At 57.5% G+C, this 12,077-nt stretch overlaps 1 protein-coding gene and 1 long non-coding RNA gene across 5 annotated transcripts in view; one reads left to right on the forward strand and one right to left on the reverse strand.

Moving 5' to 3' along the window:
* The window catches only part of GMEB2 (glucocorticoid modulatory element binding protein 2), a 27,857-nt gene extending 22,052 nt beyond the window's left edge, over positions 1–5,805 (reverse strand). For 2 of the 4 annotated variants that reach the window (XM_077873942.1, XM_077873939.1), the window contains exons 1-2: positions 5,735–5,805; positions 673–859 (exon numbers count right to left, since the gene is read on the reverse strand). In XM_077873942.1, the coding sequence (XP_077730068.1) occupies positions 673–803 (131 nt within the window). In that variant the 5' untranslated portion in view covers positions 804–859; positions 5,735–5,805. Of the gene's footprint in view, positions 1–672; positions 860–1,480; positions 3,650–5,734 lie in introns of those variants that run through there. The other 2 variants (XM_077873941.1, XM_077873940.1) reach the window with 2 other exon arrangements.
* LOC144298712 (uncharacterized) lies at positions 5,654–7,810 on the forward strand. The gene is made up of 2 exons (XR_013365636.1): positions 5,654–6,991; positions 7,544–7,810. It is a non-coding gene; the product is annotated as an uncharacterized LOC144298712 (long non-coding RNA).
* The last annotated feature ends 4,267 nt before the right edge of the window (positions 7,811–12,077 follow it).

Below are 12,077 nucleotides of genomic sequence, written 5' to 3' on the forward strand. Positions count from 1 at the left end.
GGAACCATTCTGCCCCCACAGGCTGGCAGATTCATGAAGTCAAATGTGGACATTTTAGCCAACTGACGTGTGTGTGTGTGTGTATATATATATATATTATTTGAGAGAGAGAAAAAGAGAGAGAGAGGGAGAGAGGGAATATGGGGGGGTAACCTCAAGCAGGGTCCACGCCCAGCATGGAGCTCGGCTCAGGGCTCAATATGATGACCCTGAGGCCATGACCTGAGCTGCAATCAAGGGTCGAACAAGTCCTCAACTGACTGAGCCATCCAAGCGCCCCTTCAGCTAATATTCCACGTGCACCTCTATTACAAGGGATGAGGAAGAAAAAAATTCAGTTTTTGTGAAGAATGTCAAGAAAATCACTGACTTTTCAACTTCATTTTGAAAAAACAGTCCCCAATTGTTCCCGCTGTCCCTCTTACGAAAAAAGAAATTACCATGTGTCTTTAGAAATATAAACGACGTGACCACGTTTCACGTGGGAGAAAAAGGCAAAGATGAAGTGTTATCTTTGCTTCCTGGATGATGTGATGTTCCTATTTTTCCTTCACGCTCTCTACTGACATGGACATTCGACTCCAGTTTAGAACATTTAAGTAAGGGAAACTCCTGCCGCGTCCCCTTATGCCATGCCCAGGACACCCTCACAGGACAGAGGCCCCATCTCACCCATGAGGAGCCAGGTTGGTCGTCACCAGCACAGTCTTCACCTCCTCCACGCCGCTCCCGTCCACTGCAGTGTCTGGCGTGGTCACCACCACCACCTCCTCCATGTGGACACTCACATCCGGGGTTGCCATGGCTCAGCGAAGATGACACCGGAACCAGGAGTGTCACTCCGCCAGGGTCCCAAGCCCTAGAGAAACCACAAGGCAGGGCGCAGGGTCTCAGCGAACCTCTGTTAGGCACAACAGAGCTCCCAGCACCTGCGCCTCCGTACCTCCCAGGCCCGCCCTTCAGTCCGAGCCTGCTCCCTCCTGACACAAATGACAGAGGACTATCCCGGGGCTGCTGGTTCTGGTGAAGATGGAATAAGTACAGCCCACCCATCTTTGCCACTAGAAGAGCTAAAACCCCCAAGTAAAACACAGAGCTGCCGCACGTGGGCCCAAAACTCAGTGGTTATGTAGCAGGGGACAGAGCAGGACCCCAGGACCCAAGCAGACTCCTCCGGAGGCGAGTCCCGTGGCCTCCGCGCAGAGGCAGCCCGCATTGCAGGACCGTGCACAGTAAGCATATGGAGACGAGTACAGGCTCCGGTCTGCAGAGCTGGAAGGAAAACCCACACCAGACAGAAGAGAAGGAAACGCCCTTTTATTATTATTTTTGCTTTTACTGGCTCTGCCTTCTAGCAAGCCTCGGTCCCTGCTAAATCCCTGTGATGGCAGGAGCCCAGCAGGCACCTAGAACTCTGAGGGACTAGAGGCACACGGGTCCACCGACTGGCGGATCCCATTGCCCTCCAGTTGACACTCACCCGAGGCAGACCTTGTGCTGAGGTGTCACGGCACAGAGGACACACGAACACCAAGGTTTCTAGCCAGAGAAAGGGGGCCCTGGGGTCAGAAAATATGGCGGAGACTGTGCAGAGCAGGGAGGTATGGAAAGGGTGCCTGGGTCACCACCCCAGAACTGTCTATGGGGGTCCAGACCCTAAATGGCAAACCAAAGGTTTGGAGAACTCACCCTACTGGTCAGTTCCAAAGAGCACCACACGGGCTCTGAAGACGGAGCTGACGTAATGACCATGCCCATGGCAGGAGCTCCAAACCTGCGGCCTGAGCCTAACCAGGCTGCCTTCCTGCTAGGACAGAAATGTCTACACTCTGAGATTTAAACAAGACCCAGAGCTTCAAAATACGATATTCAAAGCACCCAGAATATAATCCAAACTTTTCTGACATAAAAAGCAGGAAAGTCTGGCCAATTCTCAAGAAAAAAAAAAAAAATCAAGAAAAGCCCACTCTGAAATGAATCGTCAGAGACTTTAAAGCAGCTGGTGTACCATGCTTCAGGGACAAAGCCAGACGTCTTGAAACAAGTGGAAAGATAGAAAGTCTCAGCACAGGAACAGGACCTACAGCCAAATGGAAATCTGAGAATGTGTGTGTGTGTGTGTGTGTGTGTGTGTGTGTATGAAAATAAAAAATTCACTGAAAGGACTCAATAACAGAAAAGAGATGGGAGAAGATGGACGTAGAACAATGAAATGAACACAGCCCAGTGCATCATCCAAACTGAACAACAGACAAAGGTGCACGCACAAAATGAGCAGGGCTGAGTGAACGTGGTAGAGAGGCGGACGGCTGTGTCCCTGGGGTCCCAGGAGGGACGAAGACAGTGTGAAGCCGAAGAAGCGTGTTTCGAAGAAATGATAGCTGAGCACTTTCCAAATCTAATGAAAGGTACAAACTTACACACTCAAGCCGCTCAGCAAACCTCAAACAGCTCCATGCCCAGATCCTAACAAATTGCTGAAAATCAAAGAGAAAGTAAGAACATTTCAAAGGCAGCCGCCAAACGGAACACACCACATTCCCAACAAGAAGCCAAGGGGCCCAGAGCCCTGGCCGGAAACCAGCAGGCCAGGGGGCAGGAGCATCCAGAAGGTGCTGGGGGAACAGAGCTGTCCGCCCAGGATTCGAGAGTGAAGACGTCCTACAGAAATAAAGACGTTCTCAGGGGAAGGAAAAGTAGAACTGGTCACGCGGAGACCTGCTCCAAAGGAGGCACGAGGGGACGTTCTTCCGCCAGAAAGGAGAGGAAACCTGTCCCGTCGGGGACGGAGACAGAGTACCTGGGACGGTCAGATCTGGGCCAGTACACACTGAACCGTTTTCCTCTTATGAGCATACGACGGCTCGAGAGCAAAAGCACTCGTGGTCTGCTAGGGCTTCCAAGGCGCCCAGGCCAGCCAGGTGTGCCGCGTGCCGGGGCCGGGGCAGGGCTCGGCTGGCGGCTCGGCTGGCGGAGCGGCTCTAAGCAGACCGGGAACCGAGTCCTTCAACAGGTGAGGGGATAAACGGGTGTTTATGCTCCACACGACGGAACATCATCCAGGGACAGCGACAAACGGGCTACGAAGACAGAAAAAGACATGAAGGAAGCTTAACTGCACACCGCTAAGTAAGAGGAGCCAGTCTGGGGAGGCGACACGGGGGACACGGTCAGATGAGCGGCTGCAGGGGCTCTGAGGGCGAGAGGCAGTGACAGTCACCGCAGGACGCCGTGATGGTGCCCACGTGATATCACAGAACATAAGCACCGAGAAGAATGTGACGCAAACCCCAGATTTTGGGTAGTTACGATGCGTGCAGACTGCGCCTCGGTCAAACACGCACCACTGGGCGGGAGATGCTGATGGCGAGAGACCGGGTCCTCTGCCATGAGGTCCCACGGCAGGGCCTCCAGGGACCTGAAGCCTGTGCTCAAACGCCTTAAACCAGGAAAGCTGCACGATGAAGTCACTGGCGCTGATGGACGCACTGCCCGTTTCTAAAGTAGAGCTGCTGTGTCCTAGGTCTAAGCGGTAAAACCAAAACCTCTAAACGAACATGAGTCAAAGTCTACCGTAAAATCGTACTTCTGGGGCACCCGGCTGGCCCAGTCTCTCGGTCTCAGGATTTTGAGTCTGAGCCCCACGGAGGATGTAGAGATTACTAATTACTAATTACTAATTACTGCCTGTGTCTCTGCCTCTCTCTCTCTCTCTGTATGACTATCATAAATAAATAAATTAAAAAAAAAAAAACTTTTAAAAACAATAAATTTGTTAATCTTTATTGCACTCAAAGTAACATTGAACCGGTTTAGCTCTCACCAGCAGGGAGCCCTGCTTTCAGTGGGTGAGCTCCGTGGGGCCACGAACGCCCCCTCCACGCGGCAGGAAGGCAGGGTCCTCCCTACAGCAGCTGCGCCCACCCAGAGCAAGAGGGGGTGAAAATGCACACAAGTGAGCTCCTGCCTCTCCGGTGGCAACTGTATTAAGTTTTCAGAACAACCCGGAGGAAAGTTACTTCACAGAACTCAAGGCCTTGATACAATGATGCTCAGCCGCGGAGCGAGGCCCGCAGGGAAGAGCGCGGGCTCCCCCCGGGTTCCCCCCGCAGCTCGGGGTCCTGCGAGCCCACCCAGGCTCCATGTAACGTTCGGGCGAAGGCGATACTGTTACTTTCCCGGGGGCCCTCCGGGGCGATGGTACGTGAATACTAGACAAAAGCGCTAGTGCGCGGTGGGCGCGCGCGGTTCAGCTCTGGCTTCCCACGGGGCTTGCAAGGTCAGGAACGTGCTTCCCTTCGGTAAAAACGCAAGGAGCGCAGCGGAGGCCGCAACAGCCGCCCACGGGCACCGGTTCTCAGATCCTCGCAGTTTTTTTTTTTTTTTTTTATAAACAGAAACAGTCTTTTTTTTATTTATGATATGGAGAGAGACAGGCAAAGACACAGGCAGAAGGACAGGGAGAAGCAGGCTCCATGCACCGGGAGCCCGACGTGGGATTCGATCCTGGGTCTCCAGGATCGCGCCCTGGGCCAAAGGCAGGCGCCAAACCGCTGCGCCACCCAGGGATCCCTCTCGCAGGGTTTCAAACGTTTTTAATGAGTTGCCGACTTTGTGGAAGTTCACACGGCTCGCACATGAAGTCCCGGGTTCCGGGGGGTCGGCCCGCGGGGGGGGGGGGGGGGGGGCGCCCGGCCAAGCGGCCTCCCTTCTCAGCTCAGGCACCAACCGGGTTACTTCGGGCGCCTGACCCCAGCCTGACCCGAGCAGGGCTCCAGGGCCCGCGCGCAGGGAAGCGCCGCTTGCGCCCCGCGCCCCCATGGGGCAGGTCCTCGGGCTCCGGGACCCCAGGGCAGGGCGCCCGCTCTGGCTGACTCGCGCCTCGCACACGGCGGGCGCAGCTCCCGGTGACCCAGCGCCCAGGGCGGGGCGCACCCAGGGGGCCGGGGGCCGCGTCCCACGGGAGCCCTGGAGCGCACGGCAGGTGCACGGCAGGTGCACGATGGCCCAAGGGCGGGCTCGCGGACGGGGCGGGGCAGCGGAGTCCCGGGGAGCCTCGGGCGGGTGTGGCCACGGCCCCCACAGAAGGTGCTGGAAGGTGCACCGCGTGCTCCAGGCCGCCGAGGTGCAGGGCAGGGCTGGGGTCCCCGCGCTGCTCCTCGCAACGCGCCCGCCCCGCGCGCAGGGGGCTCCCGGGGAGGGCCCCCGCCCAGCAGCCCGCCGCCCGCCGGCCGAGCCGCGCGGCTCCCGCCCGGGACCCCCACCCAGGGCCCGCCGGAGGCGCCGCGCGGACGTGGCTCCCGGTGGGGGCGTATGGACGCGGCTCCCGCCGTGGGGGAGGGGGGCCCGCGTGGACGCGGCTCCCGCCGCGGGGGAGGGGCACGCGGGTGTGGGTCCCGCCGCGGGGGAGGGGCACATGGACGCGGCCCCCGCCGGCCGGCGGAAGCGGGGCGGTCGCACGGTCCCCCGGGGCCGGGGTCCGCGCCCAGCCCGAGGGCCATGCCCGCCGCCCGGCCGCCGCCTTCCGGCAAGATGGAGGCGGACGCCGCCGCCGACGCCGCCTGACGCGGGCCCGTGACGCCCGTGACGCCCGTGACGCCCGCCGCGCGCCGCCGCCCCTCCCCCGCTCCCCTCCCCCCGCCGTAACGTCCTGACGCTCCGCAGGGACCCCTGACTGGACGGCGGCGCGCGGCGGAGCGAGAGGCCTCGCCGCGGGGGGGCCGCGGGCTCTTACCTGGGCCGCGGCCGGGCCTGCGCGGGCGCCGGCGGGCGGGCGGCGGCGACGGCGTCAGGCGGGCGGCGGCGGCGGCGGCGGCCGCGGGCTCCGCTCCTTGTTGGGGATTCGGCGGCGGCGGCGGCGGCGGCGGCAGCTCGGGCGCGCGCTTCCTAGTGACGCAGGCGGCGGGGCCGCGCACGCAGGGCGGGGGCGGGCCCGGAGACTTATTTGGCGCTCGAGGGGAAGGCGGGCAGCGCCAAGAAATAAGGCCCGGTGGGGCCCGGCGCGCGTGCGCGGGGGCGGGGGCGGAAGCGGCGGCACCTTCCCCGGGCCCCGCCCACCGGCGCACCTGCGGATTCCGCCCTCACGGGCGGGTCGCGGCCCCCCGACGCCGGCTCCGCGGGAGCACCTGCCTAGTTTAGTCCCGGGCGAGGGCTGGGCCGCGCCGGGGTCTGTGTTGCGCCGCCTCCGCACTGTCCCGCCGTGGCGGCGGCCCGCGTGCTCCGCAGCTTCCCCGCGCGCAGAGACGCCCGACACACCCTGGGGAGGGGGCGCCGAGGTCGCCCGCGCGCTCTTTTTGCTTAATTACAGGTAAAGCCCGTGCATTTCCAGAACGCAGGAAGGGACGTGTTCGCCAGTTCTCGCGGAGCACCTTGACCTTGCAGAGCATCTTCATCTTGCGGAGCACCTTGACCTCGCGGAGCATCTTGACCTTGGGGAGCATCTTCATCTTGCGGAGCACCTTGACCTCGCGGAGCATCTTGACCTTGGGGAGCATCTTCATCTTGCGGAGCACCTTGACCTTGCGGAGCACCTTGACCTTGCAGAGCATCTTCATCTTGCGGAGCACCTTGACCTCGCGGAGCGCCTTGACCTGGAAGCCGGGCACTAGCATCCTTGTGCCCCTCGACCCCACGGGGCTGCTTACGACAGTCCTCTGCCCTGTCCAGAGCAGGCGCGGTGGTGAGGCTTCCCGCTGTCGGTCCAAGGGCCCCGGGAGCCACTGCGGCCCTCCCCTGCCTGCGCAGCGAGGGGCAGGTCCCCGACGGCTCCGGCTCTGCTCTCAGAGCCCGGCACGCTCGCCCGAGCCCTCGGGATCCGGGTGCGATCGCTCTCCCTGCTCACCCCTGCCCCGAGTGTGAGCGCACCGAGAAGGCAGGAAATAAATGCCTGTTAGGGCCAAGCCATGAGCCCGCGTTCACCCTCAAGCACGATCATCACTGAAGACCACTTCCCAAATGGGAAGATTCAAGCAAACTTCATTTAAATAATGCTGTAATTCACTGTTTTCATAATTTAGAGTGCCTTTAAGCCAGTGATGGAAAAAAATTATACTTTTTTTTTTTTTTTTTTTTTAAGATTAAGCTATCAGGGTGCCTGGCTGGCTCAGGTCATTATCCTGGGGTCCTGGGATGGAGCCCAGCTTAGTCGGGCTCCCTGCTCAGCGAGCAGCGTGCTTCTCTCTCGCCCTCTGGCCCTCACCCACTTGTGTACTTTCTCTTTGAAATACATAAGATATTTTTTAAAAAAACATTAAACTGGGACACCTGGGTGGCTCAGGGTGTGATCCCAGGATCCGGGATCAAGTCCTGCATCAGGCTCCCTGCATAGAGCCTGTTTCTCCCTCTGCCTGTGTCTCTCTCTCTCTCTGTGTGTGTCTTTCATGAATAAATAAATAAAATCAGACAGAGAAAGAAGCAGGCTCCCCACAGGGAGCCCAATGTGGGACTCTTCCTGGGACTCCAGGATCATGACCTGAGCCAAAGGCAGATGCCCAACCGCTAAGCCACCCAGGCATCCCAACAAATAAAATCTTTTTTTTTTAAGATTGTATTTATTTATTCATGAGAGACACAGAGAGAGAGAGGCAGAGACACAGGCAGAGGGAGAAGCAGACTCCATGCAGGGAGCCCGACGTGGGACTCGATCCCAGGACCCCAGGATCACAACCTGAGCCAAAGGCAGGCACTCAACCACTGAGCCACACAGGCACCCCTAAAATCTTAAAAAAAAGAAAAAAAAAGATTAAACTATTGAGTTTGTGTTCATGCTGTTATTTTATTATTTGGTAAATATAAGAATGGTTGTGCACAATCTGTGTCTGTGTTATTTACCTGAGTTTCTCGGTGCTCGTGTTCTTGAGATAATACCGATACAGTTAAAGGGAGAAGGCCCCAGAAGGGCAGTGGTGACGGACACCGGGCCCATATGGCATGAGACTGTGCCTACACAGCTGCCTGCTGCCGTGGCTACCTGCCCTGGGAGCTGCAGGGCCACACGTGGGTATGAGGTGGGCATAAATAAGTTCAGCACAGACCAGTGGACTGATGGAAGCATATGAAAAGTTCACTGGCGTGATTTCAGACTCACATTGCGGCCAGCTTCAAAGGAACTGCCCCACGACAAGCTTTAGTTTGGTATTTAAATAAACAATCTATTAATACGTTCCTTCAATCATGGATTGAGGCCAAACTTATTCATCTGCTTCATCCATTCTAACTTTTTTCCCTAGGAAAATGTTGCTCATTTTGTTTTTGTTGTTGTTGTTTTTTTTTTTTAAGATTTTATTTATTCATGAGAGACGCAGAGAGAGAGGCAGAGACACAGGCAGAGGGAGAAGCAGGCTCCATGCAGGGAGCCTGACATGGGACTCGATCCTGGGTTTCCAGGGTCACGTCCTGGGCCAAAGGTGGCGCTAAACCTCTGAGCCACCAGGGATGCCCCTGATTTTTTTTTTTTTTTTTTAATGTAAGTATAGTTGACACAATACTGTTTTTCATTTCAGAATGTTAACATGTAATGGGTGTATCATTTAAATGATTTTTTTTTTTTTTTTTTTTCTGGGGAGATCCCTGGGTGGCTCAGCAGTTTAGTGCCTGCCTTCGGCCCAGGGCATGATCCTGGGGACCTGAGATCGAGTCCCACGTCGGGCTCCCTGCATGGAGCCTGCTTCTCCCTCTGCCTGTGTCTCTACCTCTCTTTCTCTCTCTGTGTCTCTTAAGAATAAATAAAACCTTTATACATAAATAATCAATCAATCTCTGAGTTTTAATTCCTAATGTGGTCACTGTCAATCTGTATCATCCAAATAAACAAAAAGTTTATGAGACCAAAAAATGGGCAAAGTTTTCTCAAACGCCCCAGTATATCCATAAACTAGATGACCACGCGGCCGCTGAAGCAGGTTATGACGTAGGAGAAGTGCTAACGTTACTGTGTGTAGTTGTCAGAGGTTTGAGCACTGGCTTCCCTCGATGCCCCTGATGGAGCGAATCCGCTGTGCAGGAAAGACATTTGGGTGGATCAAGTTTTTTTTTTTCTTTGTGCTTTGCAGTGATGCAGTGAACATATATTACTCATATAACCAGAAAAAATATGAATGTCATAAAAATAATGCCTACTCTGTTTTTTTCCTCATAGTGGGCATTCTGGAGATTAAAAATATGTTAAAGTGGGATCCCTGGGTGGCGCAGTGGTTTGGCGCCTGCCTTTGGCCCAGGGCACGATCCTGGAGACCTGGGATCGAGTCCCACGTCGGGCTCCCGGTGCATGGAGCCTGCTTCTCCCTCTGCCTATGTCTCTGCCTCTCTCTCTCTCTCTCTCTCTGTGACTATCATAAATAAATAAAAATTAAAAAAATAAAAATAAAAAAAATAAAAATATGTTAAAGTGCTTTTGAAAAATCATAAATTGGGGATCCCTGGGTGGCTCCGCGGTTTTGCGCCTGCCTTTGGCCCAGGGCGCGATCCTGGAGTCCCGGGATCGAGTCCCACATCGGGCTCCCTGCATGGAGCCTGCTTCTCCCTCTGCCTGTGTCTCTGCCTCTCTCTCTCTATGTCTATCATAAATACATAAAAATAAATCTTTAAAAAAAAAGAAAAATCATAAATTACAGTGAGTGCAGAGAGTCTCAGTGACTAGCATGAAAGTTCTCACGGGGCAGGGGCTGTGCTCTCAAATCAAGGGCATTCTCTAGAGTGATACACACACTTGTACTAAGTAGCAAGCACTGGCTAAAATGCTGAATATGTGAATAAATGTGTGAATGTTTTTAAGTTAACTATCCTGGAGCGCCTGGCTGGCTCCGTCGGTGGAGCGTGTGACTCTTGGACTTAGAGTTGTAAGTTCGAGCCCCCATTGGGTGTAGACATTACTTTAAAAAGAATAAAATCTTAAAAAAAAAATAAAGCTATGTGTTTGTTTCTACAACTTCTGTTTTTAGCTGAATCACGTCCCCCAAAGCTACATTGACATCTCGATTCTCAGTAACTCAGAATGTGACCTTATTTGGCAATGGGGTTATTGCAGGCGTAATTAGCTAAAAGGAGGTCATGTTGGATTAGGATGGGCCCCAATCCCATGACTGGTGTCCCACAGAGACGCACGTAGGGGAGGTGGCCACGTGACCACAGACATTGGTGTGATGCGTGTGCAAGCCAAAGACTGTGAGTGTCCAGCAGCAGAGCCACTGAGCTTCCCAGTCCCGGGGGAGGACCCCGGCTACGAGGAGGAAGGCAAAGCTCACGAGCCCCCGGGGTAGGAGTGCCAACACTGCCGCCCCCCGCACCCTGGCATTGCGGGTGCCCAGGCGAACGTGAGCAGTCGGGCGCTGACACGGCAGCTGTGCTCACGCAAGAGACACAAGGTGTGCTGGGGCGGCCGGTGGCGGGCACACGCCTCCCGGGCCGCAGTGGGAAGAGCCGAGCCCCGGGTCTGCAGGAGGGCACGGCCGAGGGCGCTGCCCCGGGGCGGCGGGTGGCTCACTGAGCTCCCACCGGGAGGCCTGGCCCGCTCAGGTCTGTGGGTCCCTACCCGTTGGAAAGAAGGCTTCCGGGCCCAAAGCCCATTCTTAGGCGGCTTTGTGCGGGGCCCCAAGATGACCTTTCCCAACAGCAGAGGTTAGGAGGGGCCGGGGGGACCCCAGCACAGGCTTCAGAGGAAGCGGGACCTTGGGACACCTTGATGTGGGGCTTCCGGCCCCAGAACCGTGACAGAGTACGTGTCTGAAGGTCGGGTCGCCAGCCGTGGTGCTGGTCACGGCAGCCCTGGGACCCCGCTGGCGCCTCGGCCGAGGAGTAAGGCCCGTGGCCGTGCTGATGCCCCCACCCTCGGGCCTCTGCGGCCTCCGCTGGGCTTGCCCGGCACCAGGCGGCCCTGCCGCGAGACTGTCCCTGCCACCAGACACCGTCTCCTGGGGCCGCCGCAGCCCCTGGGCACGGAGTGAACGCGCGTGTCCGGGCCGCAGGTCCCTCGGCAGCACCGCGGACCTGCTCTTAAACTCTGCGCGGATTCTCGCCATCCGTCCTCGTCGCGGGTGGAGTCCCCTGGGGCCAGCCGCCCAGCCGAGGACGTCCACGTGGCGAGGACCCGAGGCCGCCTGGGGCCCCGTGGGAGCACCCCCCCCCCCCGCCCCCTGCCCAGCCTCCAGCGCGCAGGGCCTCAGCCGGCGTAGCGACTGCAACCTCAGGGGGTCCCCGCGCAGGCTGCCCAGCTCCTGGATTCCTGACTTAGGACACAGCCGGCCGCGTGAGACACGGTGCTTGAGGTCACTAGTTACACGGGAGGAGGTAACCGAGGCAGGCTTGGCTCCCAGTAGGACCCCACCTGCAGGGAAGGCGTGGGGTCTGTGGAGGGGTCCCCATCCGTGCCCCATGCAGAGGCTCCACGCGGTGAGTGTGTCAAATGCTGTCTGCCCCTAACGGCTGACTAGGGCCCCCTGAGGGGTGGGGCGCCCTGGCCCCTGGTCACCTGGTCCTCTGGGGATGTGCCTGTACGTGGCACGCACGTGTCTGTGTGCCCAGAGTCCCGGCATGCAGAGCTCACGCCTCATAAAAGCATCTTCGGCCACTCCCGTCCTCTCCTACCGCTCTCCCGAATTTTGCTCTCGCAGGTTTCTGATGCCTGTGTCTTCGGGGGCTGCATGTCCCAGATCCTGACTTTCCCACCTCTCCTGGGGCAGGGGGAGGAGGGGACGTGGCGAGAGGTCCTTGGAGCCTGGGGAAGTGGCCAGGACTGCCCCAGGAGAGGCCCGGGAGTGGGGGGGAGTGGTCTCTCGGGGTCTTGGGGAGCCGGCACTTACCCAAGGCCTGAGCATAGCCTCCTCCCTAGCAGAGGGGTCCCTGCTGGGCACCCCCAGGGCCTATTTGGGTCCTAGAGGACAGGCCTACCACCCGTGAGTCTGGGGCTACATGCTCACAAGGAGTGCCCCGTGACCTGTCTGATCCCACAGATGTAGGATGCACGTGGGGACAGTACAGCCACTTAAACACACAGGTTTTGGGGGTTTTGTGTCTTTAATCATTCAATTTAATTTTAAGTTCACTTTCACTACGTGGATGAGATGGGTACATATCACACTAGG

This window comes from Canis aureus, chromosome 26 (genome assembly GCF_053574225.1).
Source record: "Canis aureus isolate CA01 chromosome 26, VMU_Caureus_v.1.0, whole genome shotgun sequence".
In the NCBI taxonomy this organism is placed as follows: Eukaryota; Metazoa; Chordata; class Mammalia; order Carnivora; family Canidae; genus Canis; species Canis aureus.